Source organism: Ischnura elegans, chromosome X, assembly GCF_921293095.1.
Source record: "Ischnura elegans chromosome X, ioIscEleg1.1, whole genome shotgun sequence".
Lineage (NCBI taxonomy): Eukaryota > Metazoa > Arthropoda > Insecta > Odonata > Coenagrionidae > Ischnura > Ischnura elegans.
In genome coordinates this window covers 73,361,266-73,384,633 of record NC_060259.1, presented here as the reverse complement: position 1 = coordinate 73,384,633, position 23,368 = coordinate 73,361,266, and the positions used below count along the sequence as shown (strand labels likewise).

Below are 23,368 nucleotides of genomic sequence, written 5' to 3'. Positions count from 1 at the left end.
TCCTATAGGTTTCCCATTTAGTTATCCTCTGCATCAGACCTTAATTTTGGCCAGAACACACCAGAACGGCACTGTGACACCTCTCAGGGAAAATTAGGTCATGTCAAAAAATTTCATTGTGTTGATTTTTGGTAAAACATGATTCCTCATGGTAACTTTGAACATTTTAGAAAATTGGGAGTTTTTTGGGGGGGCTTATATTTGACAGTCATGTGCATTAAATGTGTCGGTATGTGTTGCGGTACTCAACATTTTATAAATTAAGCACTACTCTGCACCCAGTGGGTCTCCTGCACCCATTTCATCTTCAAAATTTCCAGGCCTTCTCTTTTCAAAAACAACTTTTAAATGTGTGAAGTCTTCTTGGTATATCCACCAGTTTAATTCGTTCTATATTACCGACGTTTCAGTGGACCATCGTCATTCTTTCATCCTAATGACGATGGACGAGTGGTACATTGAAACGTTGGTGATATGCAGTGGCGCAGCGAGGGGGGTTTTGTGGGATAAAACCCTCCCGAAAGCTCAGAGAAAATTTTAAGTTTAATCCATTTTACTTAATTGGATTGATATTACTAATAGAATAGTTTAAGGATTAATAAAATTATCCCTCAGAAAGCCGTAAAATTCACCATTTTGGACCATTTATCTTACAATTCTGCAATTTATTAATCTCACTTACCTTGGTGGGTATTCCATACCCCCACACACTCCAGTATTAGTTGCATGTAAACCCCCCCAGCCTTAATTCCTAGCTGCACCCCTGGTGATATTTGTATAACAAATGAAATCGGTGGAAATCCTGAGAATGCTATTTAAGGCACTCAATGCCATTAATTCTCTGGGGAAAAAATTATGTCATCATATAATTGTGTTTCACACTACATTGAAAATACAACCATAAAATAAGGGAACCAGGCCTGTGCTGGGTCCCTTCTCAGGGTGGTGGATGGCCATAGCCAGAGGGCACCAGCACTATGCAGGATGTATGCCTGGGTGTGGAATATAACAAATACACTTTTAAATTTTCATCCCTCTTGAGATTGAATCGAATCTTACCAGATCGAATTATGTTTATTAATTTTAATAATTATTTTCTTAAGTTTTCCTGGATATCAGAAAATAACTTATACCACTTACTTTTTAATAAATTAATAATTTGCGCCTGAAGATGATGATAATTCATTGAAACCCGGGCCGTGCTCTGATAAAAAATAAATGGTATAAGTAATTGTCTGATATCCAGGAAAACTTAATGGAATACCACAAAGTAAATGAAGATTTAGTGAATTTTAAAAAATATTTTCTTTACTCAAGACGGTATTAATTATGCTGTTGATTGAGACGTCATTGACATCAAGTTAACTGCTCAATGTTGGTATTCTGGCTGTAAAATCTGCCAGTTTTGGAACAGGAGGGTGCCAAAGATTTCCAGGATGGACGGGGCACTGGGATACGTTCTGGTGTCCCAGCGACCCAGCATGGGCCTGAAGGGAACACAAATCATGACACCCTTGGGAGCATAAGTCACAACTCTCAGAGAGAACATAGGGATAAGAGAACTATGTGTTCCTTATTTTGCACCTGCAACTCCTTGCAGTGGTGCAGCGAGGGGGGGGTTTTGGGGGATAAAAACCCCCCCCCCAGAGCTCAGAGAAATATTTAAGTTTAAAACATTTTACTTAGTTGGATTAGGATTACTTACAGAATAGTGTTAGGATTAATCAAATATCTCTCAGAAAGCCGTAAAACTTGCCATTTTGAACCATTAAACTTAATTTTTTTCTGGAGGAGGGCCCCCGGAAATCCCGATAACCCTGATGGGTATGCAATACCCCCAAACCCCTTAGTATTAGTTGTACCTAAAACCCCCCCTAGCCTTAATTCTTAGCTGCGCCCCTGACTCCTTGCACCTTTTATATCTGTTGGAGGAATTTTCTTATTAACTGCCTACTTTACATTTTCAAATCTTGACATATATTGAATCCAATTGTAGGTCTGCCAAATTAGTTATTTCCTCATTTATTTTCCATATTCTTCACAGAGCTGATTCAACAAAGATGATATTAAATTCATCTCTTTGAATTTTCACACTATTCAATGCACAAAAAGATGCACTTTCTTTAAGAAACGAAACTACGAAACTGTGAGAAAGTGAATAAAACACAAGTAAGTAATTGTTGTGCCAACTGAGAACTTCTGAATCATTTATCATCAATCAAGAAAGAAAGGGAAAGAGTAAGATACAGGATAGCACTGCATGTGCAAAAATCGTGAAACAATACGGAGATATTGATGCATGATTTAAACTGCACAATTGCACCCAAATTTGGCAATATAAGCAGGTTAGGCAAATGAAAAAATAGATCCTGGTGAATAAATGGGGCCAACCCCTCCCCATTGATTCCCTTCTTGCCCCTCACCCCCACAGAAGCCTAGTTCTCTTCTTGTGGGCAAGGCTTATTCAGGTTGCTGAGGATCTACAATTTAGCGTATCGAGGTCGATGGTTGGTTACGCTAATTAAATAAGCGAATTATACTGTGAATACAAGTTTATTGGCTGCACTAACGTTACAGCCGCCGAAGTAGAATAGGAAATAAGTGACGCGCTAATGGCGAATGGGCGTGCTGACGCTCTAGTGCTCGGGGTGTTTCTCTTCTCCGCTCCGGTTCGCAACTGCCTAGTTCCGCCCTCGCTCGCCGCCACCTATCGCGGACGGCGCAACAGTTGCTGACAGCCAGGGGTGCAGCTAGGAATGACAGCTGGGGGGTTTAGGTGCAACTAATACCGGGGTGTGTGGGGGTATGGAATACCCACCAGGATTAGCGGTAGGCGCGAGATTAGTAAATTGTGGAATTTTAAAGATAAAAGGTTCAAAATGGTGAGTTTTACGGCTTTCTGAGGGATATTTTATTAATCCTTACACTATTCTATTAGTAATACTGATCCAAAATAAGTAAAATGGATTAAACTTAAAAATTTCTCTGAGCTCTGGGGGGGGGGGGGTTTATCCCCCAGAAACCCCCCTCGCTGCACCACTGCTGACAGCTGAGGGCCGCCATGCGCCCTCCCTCCAAATGTGGCCGCCACATACAACCCCACCCAATCTGAGTGAGGGAGAAGGAGTTGCTGCGTTTGATACAATGAAGCCTTACCTCACCCATCAGGCCACTCAAACCTCGGAAGGTTTATGGCATCGCCAACAACATCTCGCCACCTCTTATGATCCTGCATCCAATCGACTTCTGCTCCAACTCTTCTTATGCTTATGATTTGGTCCTTCCAGTAAAGTTGTGGCTGTCCCAAAGGTTGTTTTCCTCTCGGTAATCCTTCTGATACCACTTTTACATTTGTGGTATGTTCTCTCCTCCTTGTCTGGCCTGCACATGTGAGTCTTCTACTTTTGATTTGTGCTACTATGTCTGGGTCTCCGTATGGCTCCCATAGTTCTTTGTTAGCTTGGATCCTCCACAGTGAAACATACTGTGTAAAATAATCTGTATGCATTTTCCTCATTAACCCTGAGGCTGAGGGAACGTTATTGAACGGTCTGCATGGTGAGTGCGGGGAAAAACGTTTTTCAACGCTTGACCAGATTTACTTACCACTGGTAGCCTTTCCTTAAGATTTTATTGCCGTCCTTTCTGCGGTTGCCTGAACTTGGCCCAGCCTAGTGGCAGAGAGCAAAAAGGCATCTTTTGAGGACTGGGTACCCTCTGGGGAGCACTACCCAGATTATCCCTTCTCCAAGAGAGAGAGAGATCCCTGCTCTCCGTGGTGCATTCACGATGAAAACAATTCCAACTAATCCTTGCATTTCCTAGGAATTTATTTATCTTGCTGTTGTCCATTAGCCAGGGAAACTTATTTGAACGCATTGGTCTCTTTCTTATACTATCGGTGGTGGGTCTTCCGTCCCTGCGTAATTACCAAGGACATATTATATTTGTGGTCTGTTGTCAGGGGGTAGGGTGGGCAGTCCTGGATGATGAGGGTCCACTACCTGCTAGACCAGGGGTCTCCATAATATGGCCCGCGGGCTGGATCTGGCCTGCGGAGGACTTTTATCTGGCCCGCTCACTCGTTTCAAGTATCGAATATTGCATACTTCAGTAATTAGCAAATTTGCTATCCGGCCTGCGGGGCGATTCAGAACTTGGAATGTGGCCCTCGTGGTCGAGTGAATCGGAGACCCCTGTGCTAGACAAACACCCGGGGTGGACAGAAAAATATCTTCCCCCTTCATGTCCTGCACACGGTGGCAGCAAAATTTTGATGCTCCCACAGCTAACGGGTTAAACCAATATTGCTTATATTTCTTGACTGCCTGATAGTGGTTTCAAATCTAATTTGCTCCATTACATCACATAGAATACAGAAGCCAAAGGAACCCTGCAATAGTTGTAGTTTAGGGGTTGCGCAATCTTGCAGCCATATACACAAGCTACACTGCCCTCGAAAAATTTTCTTCGTGATGAAATTGTCTATCTTTGCTTACTGTGGCAATCATGTCATCCATCATCCCTCAGAAATGAAGCAGAGCCCCATAATATCTGCCACCATAACTCAACATGTCAGATTCGCCAATAGATCCGAATAAGGCTAAGTGGTGCCTCACGTATCTGTCCACAAAGGTTGGAAGACTTTTGGCTTGAGGTCTTGGTTCTAGGATCTAAAGAGAAATCTCAACTCAATCTTGGAGTAATTTAAGTGATGAGAGGTGCTATTTTGAGTGAATGAATGAGTTCAGACAATGGGAGGCGTGTAAGAGTTGTAAAAAAATGGCCACCCCTGGCTGGAATAGCTTTTGACCATAGAGAGGGATTTTATCCTTTGGTGGTCTCCTCATCTTGTGGACTCTCCTATCTATGAGAGGGTGATTGCTAGTGTATTGAGTAAATATTTTCGTTCAGTGCAAAAAATCCACAAAGGAAAAATCATTCGCCTTGACCGGGATTCGAACCCGGATCCCGGTTGGCGGGTGACTTCGTAATAGTTATCACCGTAGCTAGTCCCGGTATACTTAAATAAGTCTAGAGCGAACACCTCTTCGTGTTCAAAGTTCGGGCATTGCTCTCCGGCTGTGGCACCGTGCGCACGACTTGGACTGCTAGTCGCATAATATGCTCAGCAGTCCATACCACCTTGTCCCGTAAAGTCCACAAATATCCACAGGTGAGATTGACGCCTCGGTAGCTTAACTGGCTAAAGCACTCGGCCGGAAATCGAGGGATCCGGGTTCGAATCCTGGTCAAGGCTAATGATTTTTCCTCTGTGGATTTTTCGCACAATTTGTGCATTGCGGGTGACTCTGTAATAGTTATCACCATGGCTAGTCCCAGTATACTTAAATTTTCATTCAGGATGCACATAATAAACTGTTGTTCCATGGCGATGCTTTTTGAAGTATTCTGCGTTAATCTTGATCATACTAATGCTCAAAGTAGCTCCCCATCATCACTGATTTCCAGATTGTATTTAATAAATACAGTAGTCTTTATATTTTCACAGGCAAAGGGATTAGAGAGTGGGGAATTGGCACAAGTGACTTCCAAGACTTACAGTGCAAGACTAAGTGGAAAGCATTAAAGGAAAGAGGGTGAGAGGGAGATAGTGGGAAAAGGAAGGTGCAAGAGTTAAATGGAACCTTAATAAAAGTATACCAAATGCACCTCCACAAATTATGTTTTAGGGAGGCAAGCAGCCGGTATTCCATCACAACCTTTGTTGTTGAAACAAGACCGTACATATTTGGATAATATACTGGCAGAAAGGAAACCAATTTTCCCGCTTGGTGATAGAGGCCAGGGGTGCAGCCAGGAATTAAGGCTGGGGGGGGGGGGGCTTAGGTACAACTAATACCGGGTTGTGTGGTGGTATGTAATACCCACCAGGATAAGCGGTAGGTGCGGAATTTTAAAATAAACGGTTCAAAATGGCGAGTTTTACGGCTTTCTGAGGGATATTTTATTAATCCTTACACTTTTCATTTAGTGATATCATTCCATTAAAGTAAAATGGATTAAACTTAAAAATTTCTCTGAGCTCTGGGGGGGGAGGTTTAACCCCCAAAACCCCCATCGCTGCGCCACTGACTAGGGCTGGTCGTACCCTGGAAGCGTATTCAGGTGACTTTGCGATCGCGCGTACTCGAGAGGAGAAAAACGGCAACAAGATCTACATCTGCATAGTACCCCACAAGCTGCCTAGAAGGCGTGTAGCAGGGGGAGTTAGGACACCAGCCGTTTACAAATAAAAAGGAAGTGCTCTAAGCAGTGGCGTACCCAGGAATTTCGTTTGGGGGGGTCCAAAACCAGGGGAGAAAATTTTTTAAAAACAGGGTGCTAATTGTGGTGGGTCGTAATGGGTTTTAAACTAATTTTAACATTTTCATAATCGAAAAAATTAGTAATATCAATCAAATTAAGTAAAATGGATTAAACTTGTATATTTCTCTGAGCTCTGGGAGGGGTTTTAACCCCCAAAGCCCCCCAGGGGCGCAGCCAGGAATTAAGGCTGGGGGGGGGGGGGCTTAGGTGCAACTAATACCAGGGTATGTGGTGGTATGTAATACCCACCAGGATAAGCGGTACCATCACTGCACCACTGATAGAGGCAACACTACTTTTTTCTCCAATGGGACAAGCAAGGTATAGAACATTCTGAATGTGAAGTTGTAAGTTGGGGAGGGGAGGTCAATTTTAGGGTGATCTAGACAGGGTATGGGGAAGTTAAGTTGGGACTTGAGGTGCGGGAGAGGTAAATTCTTGAGTAAAGGAGGCTTTGATGGGAAAGAAAAGTTAGTGACCATGTGACACACCGAACTGGGGTCAATGTCCTCTTTTTTATTTCAAGCGAATTTAGGACTATTTAGTCCTTTCTTACAATTAATTTGTTTAAACAGTCACACACACCCATGCCCTGGATGGTGGATAACCCATCCAGGCGGGATTTGAACACGCGACCTCTAGGTTGTCAGTTGGGGACGTTACCCCGGCTCCACCAGGTTGGGGTTAAGGAAGGGAGCTTCAAAGAAAAGGAGCAGCAGAAAATTCCCTTTACTTTGCAATACAACTTATGATACCAAGACTGGTGGGTTAAGAGTAGGAAGTGAGGTCAAGTAAGATGTTTTGTAGCCGATGTTGATATTTTACTTCAAAACCATAGTCTTCACTCACTGCGTTATTCAACCCAAAGGTTAGTTTGGATTGGTGAGGGTAGATCTAACCCTGAAGTCACAGACATCTGAATTACACACATTCAGGGTGGGAGGCTAGTTTCTTTCCCAGGGCTATCTCACACTTTAAGGATTTTGTTTGGGGATATTGGAAGGCTTCACCCAGGATTTGAACTGGCGACCCCTATATCAGCAGCCAAGTATTCTATATACTAGGCTACCTCGCTTTCAAATGACGTATTTGGAACTACCAAGTCTTTTCAACCCAGTAATTAGCAAATTCTGCAAATTCATGTGTGATATACATAACTAGGTACTTTCATTGAGGGTGCTTAGAAATTACTTGCCTGTTCTTTGATCTCGGCTGAGCTCTAAACTCACCTATCTACATATATCATCCTTTGGGTTGAAGCCAGGGGTATGGTGATTAGCATATCCTTCTCAAGGAGTTAAAAATCCTTCTGAAACCCTTGGCTACATGTCTCACATTTTATTATAAGAGGTCATTAATTTAATATATTATATTGGTTTACATGGGAGACAACTCAGAATATAACTCTTTACTTTATGTATTTATTTACAAAACATCTTTCTCTTTCTTTATCACTATATGTACTTAATATTTCCTCTGCATTTAGTATATTCTTCTTCCTCACCTTCTGTTTTTTGTCTCTCCTCAAGTGCTTTTATATTCTTTCACACCATGACAAGCACTTTCTTGTCTCTTTTCCTCTACATCCAACTCACGCCCTCCGTTTTTCTCCATGCACTCAACACAAATGCCTCCAATTAGCCAGAAATTTGCTTTGGAGGTGCTAGGGAGGCATGTGGATTGCCTTTACTTATATTTTGTTGCCAATTTGCACACATCGGATAACCATGCATCTCATTACGTTGGCTACATATGCATTTTCTTTGCATAATGCTGAATGTTAAATTCCTTGTTCGTTATTGACTGTTATCTGGTTACACTTTAGCAAATACTTTTTTAAAATCCATAAACCAGGCAAACATTTTGTACTATCATTTTGTTCCTCATCCTCACTCATTACATGATTCAAGTTGAAATGAGTTGAGTGGGGTAAGTCCCTTTCCCCGGGCCATCCGGAATTTTCAGGGATTTCGCTTGGTTGTGTCCAAAGCCCTCACCCTGGAATTTGACCCTGGGGCGCTTCAATAAGGACCCTAGTACTCTACCCTGTGGCTCCCCACCCTCCCTCTTTTCCTCTAGGTTTGTCATTATCGCTGTTGCACCTCAGGTCTCATCCTGAATCCTCAATCCTCATCACTCAAGTAATTGTTTGCCGTTTCCTCTATTTGCCTATCAACAAACCTGATACCACTTACACTACATTTGATATTAGACTGATAATCTTCATTTTCCATGGCTTTCTTTTTTTTTAGTGGAATTTCAACTGTTTTTACTGAATAGAAATATTACAAGTATAAAATTAAAATTAATCATGCGGAAAACAAAAAATAACGGCATTAATTGTCTGATGAAGATAACGTTTCTTTACCAATTTGAAGACCAACTTTACCTTCATTTCTTTACGTTAAAATTGATAGTATTAATTTGGACAAAAATAGTAAGCCAATCAAGAATAAGCTATGAACACTCCTTGAATATCTTATGAAAGAATTCATAAAACCTTCTCTCGACCTCAACTAAGTTCTTCAGAATCTCTGTCAGGATTCTTGCCCACTGCTGTCCTTGGCTAAGAATCCTGGAATGATCTATCTGTTTCTACATGTTAGAACCCCAGTCCAAGGTTTTCCTCATCCAATCATTTTCCTATGTTTTATCCTATTCTTGTTGTCCTACCAATCTTCTGTGTTTTCCTTTCACCTATTCTGAAGATCTTCTTGCTCTTTCAACATCTCCCTACTCATAGCCTTAATTTTTGGCATGGCTTGTCCTCTTGCGTCACCTGAAAACATATAGTACGCCTATATCTCCGTACTTCTGCAATATTTCCCTTTCCTCGTATTGCCTTTTCCACCAAGCTGTCTTGCCTTCTTCACTTCACGCCGTAATCTACTGTTTATCTCTTTATATGTACATTCTTTTGCCCTTATCAGAACCAACTATTTTCCATTTATTTCTTTCCTCCATTTTTATCATCATTTCCTCTGTGATTAAATTTTAACTATCCTTCTACTCTGGAGATTTGCACTCTGAATTTATCTAATTTGCGCTCTGAAAGATTACTTAGCAAAAGTTGACACTTTTCCTAGTACTTTCCCCAACCTAGATGCCTACAAAGACATAATATCACAGACCTTAACCACTGTATCTGAGGAAACTATGTTGCATACCAAGTTCAAGAGGCTGGCACTTGGTGTAAGGGTCAAGATATATTGCTCTATAAGGTTGTCACTAGTGTTATTTCATCATAAGTATTATTGTTACAAAGCACTTTGCTGAATTTAAGTTATCAGCACCAGCACAAATGATACATAAAATTAACTTTCATTGCATGCTCACAAATGATGTATAATATCATCCATAGTAACACTATTGAAAGGTATCCATATTCTGAGCAAAGGGTATTCTCTCTGAAGGAGGTTGTAATTAGATGTCTTGAGCTACGTTTTTTAATATGCTTGGGTCTTTTTCAGTTACAATCTGGAGGGTTACCATGTCAGTGGGCTGAGGTCTCCTCCAGGTGATGCTCAAGGAATTCCTCCAACAAGAAATGGCTGTTCCTCAGGTGAAATTTTTTAAATTAAGTTATTGCAGATATTAATTTCTTCTCACATTAATTTAAGACAAAAAATATTCCATGTGTCACAATGAATTTTAATGAAATTGAATTTATTTTTAAAATTTCATTAAAATTATTATTTTTTAAAATTTTATCAGTCTTTTAGGAAAAACTTGACAGTAATAGTAACTACTTTTATTTGTGCATATATATCCTTGACTTTCAGCAGAGATTTTCTATGATAAATGCTGAAAGTGTGCTGAATATATGCAGTCATTCATCATCTTATGGATGTCAGTTCATATTTAGGTCCCATTGCATGTAATAGTTTTATGAATTCGTAAAAGAGAATCCATATTCTCTCTTAAGTAAATGCTCAAATTGGATTGCTTTATAGCAGTGGTGGCTGGTGGTTATATATCCAGAGTGTGCATTAGAGAAGATATGCAATGATGAAAAAGGGCATGAATATGAAATGAATGCTGCTAAATGGCACTGAATGTATTGATGGACTAGGATCCTGAGTGCAGGTAGTGTACGTGGCAGCTGCTTCACTACCTGTGAGTTACTCACTAAACATGTGTGTGCGCACTCGCGTCGTGTTGAGTCTGCTCCCAACACCCATTTGAACATAGTCTGCCCACCCCCTTCCTTTGCCCAGCCCGAGCACCCACAAGCGATTGCATAGACCAAATATGCAGCGGGCGCAATGCCACGGGATCGCACACTTGTAAAGCAGTGAATTTGCCAAGGAGAAAGAAGTTGCGTTTGGAGCTTTGTATCCCATCTCTGTGTGGACAGGATTTGATAAAAAATTCATAGTTTTCTATTATAATTCATTCATCTTTGGGTTTTTAGTAGCTAATATGTATATTTGAATGCACCGCCACAGTTTTATAGAAGAGCCCTTAGAATAAGCTTTGATTTACAAAAAGTAATTATAATTCTCTGCAGTGTAAGAAATATCTGTCTAGTAAGTCTTCTTGTAGTATTTTGAGTGATAAGATTTCCAGCTTGTGTGCTCATTAGAAGAATATGGAAATCAGGGAAGTTTAGCTTAGCAACTTTCTTCAATGGCTCTATATCACCTCCACTGGTTAAAATGTTCTCTGCATTTTTATCAGTCCTGGTGGTGACAAGAATAAAGTAGCCAAGGACATATCCTGCTCATGATTCAGGCCCTGGGGTTCATAGCCTTCCCAAAATTTTGGGTGATGGTTTAATTTAGAGGGAAATTGATCCTTGCTGAGGTGATGGGCACTTGAAGTACACACACAACTCTGTCCGTTGGATTGGATATTAATCCACAATCCTTCAAGATGCCTTTCATTAAGCCTAGTTTGATGACACAAAGTCTCTCTGACTGGCAGTTTGATCTTTCAGATAATGTAGATGAATGAAAATGAAAAAGCAGGAGCAATTTCCACAATTTTACATTTATTTATAAATGTAAAATTGTGGAAATTGCTCCTGCTTTTTCATTTTCATTATGTCACGTTTCCACTCCATCTCGCCTGAAACCTCAGACTATAATGTAGATGAAGCATTATCCTCTTTAGTTACGCATTTCCTATTTTGAATTTCTTCTCCTCTTTATGAGCTTTAATTTTAAACTGCTTAAGCTCTCATAGAGCCCAGTAGTGTAGCCAGGAATTTTATTCGACCTAAGATGTATTGTCACTCAACGCATTGCATACCACCTCGGTGCCGCAGTAAGTAGGTAATGAATAAACCGCCACCTCCTCCCAAAACAATGACCTTATCCAGGGATGCCGACTTGCAAAAAAAATATTGGGGGGGCCCAAACTGGGGATCTTGCCCCGGGAAATTTTATAAGTTGTGAGCTTTAAGTTTTTTAAGTATTTTAGAAGAGTCAAATGATCAACATAAGAACCCTGATAACTCGAATCTCGATATCTGGACACTCCGGGGAAAATCGACAAGCCTGACACATTTTTTCCTCACGCTCATAACGAATGTTTGAGGGGGCTAGGGCCCCCTCAGGCCCCATGGAGTCGGCGCCACTGACCTTATCAGTCCCTGCTCCTGAGAAGCTAACACTCTAACCCAGTGGCGCAGCGAGGAGTGGTTTTGGGGGATAACCCCCCCCTCCCAGACGTCAGAGAAATTTTTAAGTTTAATCCATTTTATTTAATTGGATTATATTACAAATAGAATAGAGTAAGGATTAATAATATATCCCTCAGAAAGCCGTAAAAATCACCGTTTCGAACCATTTATCTTTAAAATTCCGCAATTTATAAATCTCGCACCTGACATCCTGGTGGGTAATCCATACCCCACACACACCGGTATTAGTTGCACCTAAACCCCCCCCAAGCCTTAATTCCTGGCTGCGCCCCTGCTCTAATCGACGCACCCGATCCACACAAAAGATTATTTTTACGTGGCCAAGGGGGAAACTTATTTTGTGCAATGGTTGCTTCGTTTTGCAGAGGAGTCGTCGCGGGGGTCGGCGCATCTTCGTCTGTTGGACGTGCTCCCAGTGGGTGTGGAGCCGCCCTTCACTCCGCTCTGGACAGAGTACTCGGCCGTGGTGCCCTACGCTATGACCATCGTGCGCGTGTCCGCTGTCCCCATCAGCTGTAGCCTCTCCGTGCGCATCGACAATCACATCAGACCCACCATGTGAGTAGCCTACCATAATACCTCCTTAGAAATGATCCCGTTCAGTAATATGTACATGGAGTAATAGTATAACATAAGCATATGCAAGAATGAAATTTTCCACTCCATTCCAAGCGCATAATACAAATATGAAAAAAACACAAAGAATAATTTTTAATGGAATATTGGTGCTCCAAAGAAAAAAAAGCCATTTTGGGGTAACCCTTAGAGGAAATTTTTGGTAGCATTAAGGCCGTTTTACACGGTACATGGAATTGCGCAATCTGACGTACGTGCGAAGGTTTAATCAAAATTGCGTCGTGTAAAGCGGTGAATTGCTAGAACACATGCGAGAATGCGTGGACGCGAGACGGCAAAATAGCCCCTGTTCTAATTTCGTTCATGCATTCGCGCAATTCCACGCCATTTTAGAAATTAATGCAGCTCTAACCTGCGCAATTCCGTGTACCGTGTAAAACGGCTTTTACAGGCCTCACTTTTATAAAATAAACTATGAAAAATATGTTATACATATTGTAGTATTCTACCGATTAAGGTAGATTTCCATGGAGTGCTAAAGAAGTGATTTGGGAGCCTCCCTTTCCTTCCAGCACTGCCTTCTTCATTTCACTGTAAGGGCTACTCCCTTTCAATCTATCTAAATAACCTATTCTCTTCCTTCCCCTCTCTCGTTTACCAAACTTTCTACCCTCTAACACCGTTTTCAGCATCCCCTCCCGGCTAATTACTCACTCCATCCAAACTTTCTGTCTCCTCTATATCTCATCTAAAAGTTGCCTCTCCTCACCCACCATGTCCCGCACTTCGTCGTTCCTCCTCCTCTTCGTCCACATCACCTTCTCCATTCTTCTCCATACCCACATCTTGAATGCCTCCAATCTTCTTTCGTCCTTCTTCCTCAGTGTCCACGTTTCCGCACCGTGGAGAGCTACACTCCAGATCAGACTCTTCACTAACCTTTTCTTTAAACTTATACGTAATGATCCTCACAGAAACTCCTTCCTATTCATGAACGCCTCCTTTGCTAATGTTATTCACTTCCTGATATCCTTACTACTGTATCCGTTTTCCTCTAATAAGCTGCCCAAACATTTGAATTGCTCTACTTGCTCAAGAATCTCCCCTCCTACTTTTATCGTGAGTCACACATTTCTCGTTCGCGATACTTTACAAAACCGCATTACCTTGGTATTCTTGTGATCAATCCTCATCCCATACTCCTCGCACCGCTCGTCTAACGCATCCACTAGAGCCTGCAGTCCCCTCGCTGATTGGCTGATGAGCGCCTGATCATCCGCGAACCTTACCGTTTTTAACATCATGCCTCCCACTTTCACTTCAGCTTCCAACTCGTCCCACGCTTCTCTTACCATCTCCTCAACGTATACGTTACAAAGCAGCGGCGATAAAGGACAACCTTGTCTCACTCCCTGGATAATAATGGATTAAAAAATAAATTTCAAATCTAAATTTATATTCTAACTAAAAAGATGAAAACATTTTTTTAAATTGAAAACACCTCTTTATCTGAAAGCAGTACATATTGCACTAAAAAGTAAAAAAATAATCTTTTCATCTCTCGAAGAATAAAGCGTTGGTGAAAATCCTTATTCACATATCAGGCTCTTTAACATTCATTTATTATAAACCTAATCAGCTTTGAGCGTTGAAAAGATTATTATTTACTTATTAATAGGGATGGACGGATCCTGGATTTTTTTTCGGATCCGGATTCAGATCGGATCCTTGATTTTGGAGCCGGATCTTTCGGATCGGATATTTTCGGATCCAATTGCATTTTCAAATTTCTGACGCTGAGATTCCCTCGATGATTGTTCAATCTCTTGGGAAGAGTCACACTATGTCTCAGTCGTATTATGCCTTTTCTTTATTTTCCACGGCTGAAATTCTCCTACGTAACCTCTGCGAGAGCTTTCAAACAAAACGGTTCATGAGTAGGACAAGAATCGCATGCGATGGCGCATTCAAAGATAGAATCGGAACTCTTTCTACCCTTATTCGCTTGCGTTGCATTCACTGAAGCTATTATTTAAAATTTCGCATCCAGATCCGATGTCTTCTAATAGAAAGACTTTGGATCCGATGTATCCGATGAAGGGTAATATCCGCGGATATTTGGATCCTAGGTATTCGATCCGACCATCCCTATATTATATATGTATTTTTTTCAATATGTATTTATAAATTGAAAACTTTATGAATTACACACAGCTTTATTCGATAAAACCTTGGTTTCAGCACTCCTGTGTAATTATCAAGTATACCCATACAATATCTCTCTATCTCAATTAAAATCTCATATGCAGTGTAAGTCAGCCATGTGTAGGGACATACAAAAGTCGCAAATGCGATAACGCGAATTTTAACGCGAATTCCGGGATTTTCCCGCGAAATACGCGATTTCCGGGGTTTTCCCGCGAATACGCGAATTTCGTGTTAATTGCGATTTTCTCCAATTCATGGGCGATTTTCACTAACTCAGACGCGATTTTCACCATTTTTTTCTTCAGCTCATGCTCCTCCCACGAAATTATTTTTCGAGACGTACATTTAAGCCGTAATTTTTTCACTGCATTGGCCGCTTTCCGACGCGGCGAATTTCCATGGGCCGCCGTTCACGGCACAGCGCCGTGAGATGTCTCGTTAGAAAGTGGCCTGAATTTCACGGAACCGTGCCGTGAATGGCGGCCGGCGAAAAGTCGTTGCGTTTGAAAGTAGCCTCAAGGTAGCACGATGTGTATTTCACGCCATAAACGGCGCACCGCCGGGCCGGATTGAACCTTGCCTTGCTGACCGTCAACAACGCCGTGCCGTCAACTGCGCGAGTCGACTCGCTTGCAGACATGCATTGAGACCAATGGTTATTTAAAAGCACAGTGCCGTGCCGTTGACGACGGGCGGAGCAAAGCAAAAGTCTGAAAGCGGCAAAAAGTGGCTGTGCGCCGTCTATTCCGTGAAATACACACGGAGCTACATTGTGGCAGCTTAGTGCCAAAACGACTTATCGCCGGCCGCCGTTCCCGGCACAGCGCCGTAAAATTCAGGCCACTTCCTGACAAGATGACTCTCTGGATTTCACGGCGCTGTGGCGGGAACGGCGGCCCGCGGAAATTAGTCGCGTCGGTGAGCGGCCAATGCCGTGAAAAAATTACGGCTTAAATTTACGCATCGAAAAACAATTCCATGCAGAGCAGAAGGAAAAAAATGATGAAATTCGCGTCTGGGTTGGTGAAAATCGCCCATGAATTGGAGAAATTTCATGGTTTCCACAAAGAAACACCCTCGAGGAAATAAGGCGACTTGTTTGTCCGGAGGATGTCTAAACCGCATTCACGATGTGTACAAAGTAGCCAAAATGCCATTGGAATCTGGGAATCTGATGGTTGACTTAATACAATTACTGGAGGGTTCAAACTATCAAATACTCACATTCTATAAAGAGTTAACCCTTTCGCTACTAATGACGAAAATATGCGGCAGGACGTTTCTTGACCCGGGAGACGAAAGGCGAAAATTTTCGTCTGAGATTTTCCTACGCAGGCCTGATGCCGAAAATACGTTTCCTTGCTCTCCTCCTTTTATGATATTTGTGGGTTCGCAAAGTCTTAGTTTCGGGACCCAACACAGGCCGACACCATGGACTGGCAAAATCTGTAACTTCCGAAATCCGGAAGCATGAACCTAGACCCTCGTCTCTTATTACCTCTCTTTGTGGCAAGGGACCGCAGTCATACACTTGTTCATTCAGTTAGTATGCGAAATAAATATATGGTTCTTTCTCAAAAAATATAAACGAAGAATTGAATTCTTAGTCTTTTGGCAGCGTTTACAATTTTTAAACGAAATTCTACCACAAATATTAACTTATATCTCGATTTCAGTATAAAATCAACATGGAAATTGTTAATGCATTAAATTCGTTAATGCTGATGGTAGAGCTTCATTCAAAATTTTAAAATTCTCAGAATAAATCGAGGAATTCAATTGAAAGTCTGCAATTTACGTGCAAGCAACAATCATCCATATAGCTAATTCACATGAACAAAGCATGAGTTGACAGCGAACCAATGCTGCTGGTAGGGTTGTAAACCACGAAAGGAGGGAGACCAACTACCCTCAGAGTCCAAGATAATGCGAAATGCCCACTAGGAAGGATCAGAAAAGGTTGGTGTTGAGAGTGTTTGATTATCTGCCTTAACAGATGTCCAGATTAAGACCTTTAACAGATGTCCAACATAAATGCTCCATACAGAGGGGACCGAAGAGTCTCATGGAGCGCAGTACCGCATTCATCTTAAGGAGAGAACTCCACCATTTTGAAAGAGTTAAGGAAGTTAAAAATGAGCCTCCAGAAAGTTCATAAGAGTACTTTTTTTTTAGATAAAACCACTTATTACATCTGCAAAACATGAAAACCTCTAAAGCAGCTGCTGTAAAGTCAATACCTATGAAGATGGCTGAAAAAGCGTCAACCAAACTTAGTTCTCTTATGGTAGAAGACCTAAGCAGAAAAATAGGTATTTGAAAAGATCTCAGTTTTTGATCCCCAAGAAGTTCCGTCTACAGACATGAACCCTGACTTAAAAAAAAATTCATGGCCTGGAATCAATGGAGACAGAGAAGTTGATGTTGGGGTTGGGAGAATTACAGAAATTACTACAAAAGTAAAATTCCCGGGGTTCAGTGGATGTAATTAAAGCAATCCAGGAGCTCAAATGTCTGAGACATCGTTTGCATCTAAGTGCCTTTAAGCAATTTGGATCCCTTCTGCAAACATGGACTGAGAAAGATTTCTTTCCTGCTATAGCACTGTGTTAACAGATATGAGAACAAAAGTAAAAGATGACAACTTGATCACAATAGCAATATTTTATTTGAAATTACAGACATTTAAAAGTAATTTCTCTCTATGTAAGCTAGAGATATGGTTACGCGAAGGATAAAATATGTAAAATAGGTTAATTCAGTCAATACTCCATGTATATTATTGCTTTAATTATTCCCGATCAATAATATCCTAAATTTAGGGCAATGGGTGGGCCACTGGAAGGATGGCTCTCAATCAACATAAATTATTTTGCCGTTAAAATAACACCGATTTCAGGGCCGAATAACATCGCTTTTGTAGAAAAATAACACCACTTTTGGCTATAAAATAACCCCACCTTTTGCATGTCCCTAGCCATGTGTAATCATACCTTTGGAAACATAAGGTTACTTTTAGGCAGTCGTGTAATTGACTGAACCTATGGGAAATACATAGAGGCCCAAGTCCGTTCTTTAAAAATTTGATTTGTGTTGCCGCTTGAGTCGCTTATTAATTGGTATCCGAAAATGCCGCGGATATTTGGATCCGAGGCATCCGATCCGACCATCCCTACTTATTAATGCATTGTATACGGTTTTTGGAAAAAAAACGTGTTTTTCTATCTTTTATTTTATTTTTATTTTCTATGAACCGCGCTTTACTTTGGCCCCTGAGTACTGATGTCCTCTCTGAGCTTGGCATCATGCGAAATTTGTCGCCCACAGGTCGGTGACCACGGCGCTGGGCGTCGGCGAAAACCGCGTCGCCGTGCACCTGGTGGACGCACTTGGCGCCGTGCTCAACACTTACACCCTCACCATTCGCCGGATGGCGGCCTCGGAGGAGCGGGCCAGCGGGAACCAGTCTAGCGCCGCCGTCTGCAGCCTCCGACAGGTAGGGAGGCGCCATTTACCACCCACCATAATTCACCTTTTTTACGAGCTCTAAATTGAAAGTTAAAGTGTGAGTAAATTTGGCGCCTTAAACTATCGAATTGTGGCATTACGGTAGAATGATGAAGATCAAATTGATATGTCGCGTGAGTAACGTGGAAGTTACGAGAAGAGTAGGAAAGAAGATAAGTATTTTGAAAACCTTGTGGTATTAGGCTGAACAACTTAACCCATTTACGGCCAAAGTTGCGAAAACGCAACATTATTGACAAATGCAAAAAAATGTTTCAATTGAATTTAATTCACATAGAATTCAATTTTTTCGATAAAAGTAAGTTTAAACTGATTTTTAGTGAGATAAAAATGACATTTGATAAGTATTTCGATATTGAAAAAGTACTAAAAATGTGTCCATTATCAAGTTACCTGTTATAAAAGAAAAATATGCTGATTAAGTTTTTTATTCGTCCATATGAACGAAGAATTTTAATGATCAAATATGACGACATCTGTCAAATACGTTGCATAAAAAGCCGTAGGATTATATCTGGCTGTAAATACGGCATATTCCTACGAGACGGCAATATATGGTAATGCGGGTTGCATAACAGATTATACATACCGGATTCGGCAAAAGTTGCGAAAACGCAACATTTATTTTTTACTGTAAGCAAATTCTTTTGAAGGCCCATATTTTTAATTTACCTTATTTATCATGTTATTAGGTAAAATGAAGAGAAAAAATTATATATTTTCAAGTATTTCTTTACTCGGCCCGTAATGGGTTACTAAGCCCCATTGTGAAACTCTCTACACGCGTCTATGGGTCTACTCTGTACACCGTGAACATTTCTAAATGATTTCTTTTGCGAATTTTGCTTTTGGGGGGGGGGGCAGTTGATAGGGTATTAATAATCCTTATTTAAGCCAAGCGCTACCTACTAGCAGGGTACTCTGCTACCTGCTAGCAGCCTGCATCGTAGCGGCGCTCATAGCCTCGCACCAATGTGACCTCATACGGCGACAGCTGGAACCAGAATGACGTCACACGGGGTTTTCCCAGCATTCATACTTAGCCGTCGCGTTTTCGCGCACTTGAAAAATTTCACTTTTCATTTTATCGTGAAAAATAGATATCGTCATTTAAAAATATAAAAGCGTGAAATACGAACATACTCCAGGAGAAATAATCTTTCGATTCAGGTAATAAAAAAATAATAGGAAGCAACCCTATTTGGGTGACACGCGAGTTGCATACTCTTAATATTTGCTGATGTTTCTCACTCATGGTAATAGCATAAAATTCTTTAAATAAACTTTAAACTTCGTCAATATTTGTTTGTTTTTAGGGTGCCTCGACAACTAAGGTCATTTGCACTTCGTCAATATTACCTTGAATGTTATAATTATCACTGTTTATTGCCAAAACGGACTTAGTCGCAGTGGTTTTTTCTCCATGTCTAAATCTTATATCCAAGTGCCTCTATCTAAATTCGGGCTGAATGTTCGCAAAATCTTTTACTTTGGGGCCCAAGCGTCGGTGATTAATAATATCCGATTTTGAGAAATTTTGGATCTGAGCCTCTGATGTAATATGGCAACTATCCCGCGTAGGGCATATTTGATATCCTTCATTTCTGCACTTAAGTTCCCGGAATACCTATTCATGTTTTGTACAACCTTGAAAACTGGAATTTTTAAATGAGGTATAGGTGGGGGAGGTAATCCTCCCCCACCTATATATTAACTCCCAACTAACCCCACCTCATCCAGACATAAAGAAATAAACTTTCCTGAGGACAAACCCAGAGCTTTTACAATGAAAAAGAAATGCATGCAAGAAGAAGTACCTCCCATACCATTCAGGGGTTAGCTCTCACAAATGATTCACTGAATATAGATAGAAGCTATTAGATATAAGATTTAGATATGGAGAATAGACCACTGCTATTTAGCCCTTAAGCAAGTAAGTCGAATATCCATTAAAACTGGGATATCCACCGAACTTAAGGCCGCTCCTCTCCCACCTATCTATTAACTCTCGACGAATCCCACCTTTTCCTAATGCAAAAGATAAAATCTCATGAGTTTAAATCAAGAGCTTGTACAATGACAAAAAATACATGCAAGAAGAAGCACCTTCACTTACCATTAAGGGGGTCATCTCTTAGAAATGATTCACTGAATTTAGACAGAAGCACTTGGATATAAGATTTAGATATGGAGAATAGACCACTGCTAGTAAGCCCGTTTTGGTAATAAATAGTGATAAATATAGTATTCAAGGTTATATTGACGAAGTTTAAAGCTCATCCAAATAATTTTATGCTTTTACCATGAGTGAGAAAGATCAACAAATATTGAGAATATGCAACCCGCGTGCCACCCAAATAGGGTAGTTTCCTTCATCAAAGAAAACGAAAGGCATTGATTGCGATTCCTTGCCCATCATTAGTGTATTCATAATATACAAATTATTTGGTTCTAGAAATCCCAGTTTAGACGAATGGCAATGGTCAATTTTATCCTCATTTGAAAAAGGCAAGATTGGCGCCCATGCGATTCCACTCCACGTGACGTCACAGGTACCTAGTTTCTATACGAGTAGATAGGAGTTATACATCATCTGAGATTACCAATGCATGCATGAGGCACAGAGCTCAGGGAAACGTCTCTTAATAATCATCTATTAATGCTGCCTATGGTCGGAAAGTTTCCTTCGTTTGATAAGGTATTAATTAATCTTATTTAAGCCAAGCGCTACCTGCTTGCAGCCTGCGTCGTATCAGCGCTCAAAGACCTGCCCGAAGGTCACCTCACACGACGACAGCAGCTACCAGAAATACGTCCCACGGGCTTTTCCCAGCATTCCTACTTAGCCGTCGCATTTTCGCGCGCTCGAAAATTTTCACTTTTCGTTTGATCGCGAAAAATGTATATCGTCATTCAAAAACCCAAGAGCGTGAAATGCGTACTCCAGGAGTAATAATCTTTCGATTTAGGCATTAAAAAAATAATGGGAAACCACCTTATTGTCTGACTAGGATGTCGCGCGCTCACCCTCGGTGCGATATCTCGGTAACCAAAGGGCAGAAATGAAGGATATTTAAGGTGGAAAAGTCTGACAAATTTTTGTAGAAAACAAAAATGTAATAGAATAATCCGAGAGTGACATTGTCTTCAGTTACGTCAGAAAAGCACCCAAAAATACCAAAATTTCAAAACTTTAAGTTCAATGCGGAACGTTTTCCCGATATCCAATTGCAAAAAAGAATTTTCATGATTCAGTTTCTGACCAAGTGGAAAAAAATTGGGGGGCGTCCCCGAGAAAGAGAAATTCTAAAACCTTAACAATAAGGACCACACTAGTGTACATAGACTAAAAGACCTTTTAGGAAATGTTGAAAAAATTTCGTCAAAACTTTGTCTCTTAATCTCATCCCGCAGTTGTGATTCAGTTATTTTTCGGCGGTAAAATACAAATTGCAACAAATATTTATTAAGTTACACACATTGTACTCTCGTTTTTTCCGAAAATTTCGAGAAGATTATCGTAGTTGCAGACAGTCCAAAACACAGTGTGAATGGGGTGTTATATGGTTTCCTTGGCTACGTTTAACGGATGACTAATCACAACAACAAGATGGCGGAGCTCCTCCTTCGGTATGTTCTCGTCCTGGCTATCGCTGACGTCTTCTGACTGACTGCCTCTCGAATGCTGCTTGATCTTAGGGTCATCCGGGGGGTGGGGGAAAGCGTAGGATTTTTTGCCGGGTCCAAGCGTTATCAATAAATGTCGGGAAAAATGATTAGTTGTATATGAACAATACTTCTACTAAAATTACATCTACTATTTGAAAAATATAATTAAATTAATGAAATACGTTTTTTCTAATATTTCCTGTAATCGAGCATTTTTACCAATTTCGCCGAAAAAAGTTTTCACTCACGGGTCTAAAAGTCAATTTTCTTGTAGCACTCCTTGTTGCTTGGATATTCTTTGTCTAGATCCACCATGTGATTAAGACTTGCAAAGCTAAAAAATCCATAAATTTAGGATTGAAAGTTATCCGCACTTGCTTTTAGCCATAGAAGACGACTCGCGCGCGCACGAAAATATATTGCGGAGGTACGCTGACTTGGAGGCCATCAAGATATTTTGAATCTTTTCCTTTACAGCCATCGGCAGTTAAATTTTCAAATCTAAGCGTGCTTTCGCGAAATTTGTTCAACTTAAATCTCATGTATAATGTTACCTCGTGGGCACAGAAAAAAATCAACAGGGAAAGTTATGTAGAGTTTAGTTGAGAATCTAAATGCGACATTTTAACATCGTAGCTCGAAAGAACGTTTTTGAGGTTTTGGCCATCTGTTTTCCATTTCATCTTGATGTATGACTGTTGTTTTCGATAGGAGATCTCACCCCAAACACTCCAGCTACAGGCTTGTGAAGGTCACTGTTATGAGGTAAGAGGGTCTATTCCTTCATTCTGGCCTCCATGCACTTCAAAGATTTCGATCCGTCAGTGGCAAAGCAAAACTTCTACTGCTAAAGGATCAATATGGGGAGTTGCTTTAGACTTTGTCTAACATATTAGCCAATTAAATATTTCTGGAAATTTTATGCAAACACGAGGTAGGGGTGGTGTGGGGCAGTGGCGTAGCCAGGGGGGGTCCGGACCCCCCCCCCCCTGAAATATAAAAGCACAATTATTTTCCTTAATAAAAGAATACAAATTATTGAAAAATCATGAATTTACAAAGTATTCTTTTTAAAAAATGAAGTTTTTTCGATTGTGAAAGTGTTAAAATTAGTTATAAATCCATTACTTAGTACCCTATTTTTCAAAATTTTCCCCCCTGGTTTCGGACCCCCCCCCCCCGAACGAAATTCCTGGCTACACCACTGATGTGGGGGTGTCCAAAGACTTCTCTCGGGGTTTGAACCCAGTAGCCCAATTATTAACCTACTAACTTAACGCTTGTAATGATTTCAATCAGTCATAGCAGTGGCGTAACTAGGCTATGTTAATTCCAGTTTACTATCTTAATTGTACTGCTCACCACTTTAACAATTTCTATGTTCTAAAGGAGTTAAAACTCCAAGAGCGA

The 23,368-nt window shown here is 40.8% G+C and overlaps 1 protein-coding gene across 1 annotated transcript in view; it reads left to right on the top strand.

Annotated features, from left to right (window-relative positions):
- Nucleotides 1-23,368, top strand: part of LOC124171186 (cadherin-like and PC-esterase domain-containing protein 1) — a 280,152-nt gene that overhangs the window by 117,604 nt on the left and 139,180 nt on the right. Inside the window, exons 10-12 of the mRNA XM_046550325.1 lie at nucleotides 9,801-9,892; nucleotides 12,343-12,535; nucleotides 18,089-18,257. Coding sequence (XP_046406281.1) covers nucleotides 9,801-9,892; nucleotides 12,343-12,535; nucleotides 18,089-18,257 — 454 coding nt within the window. The remainder of the gene's footprint in view (nucleotides 1-9,800; nucleotides 9,893-12,342; nucleotides 12,536-18,088; nucleotides 18,258-23,368) is intronic.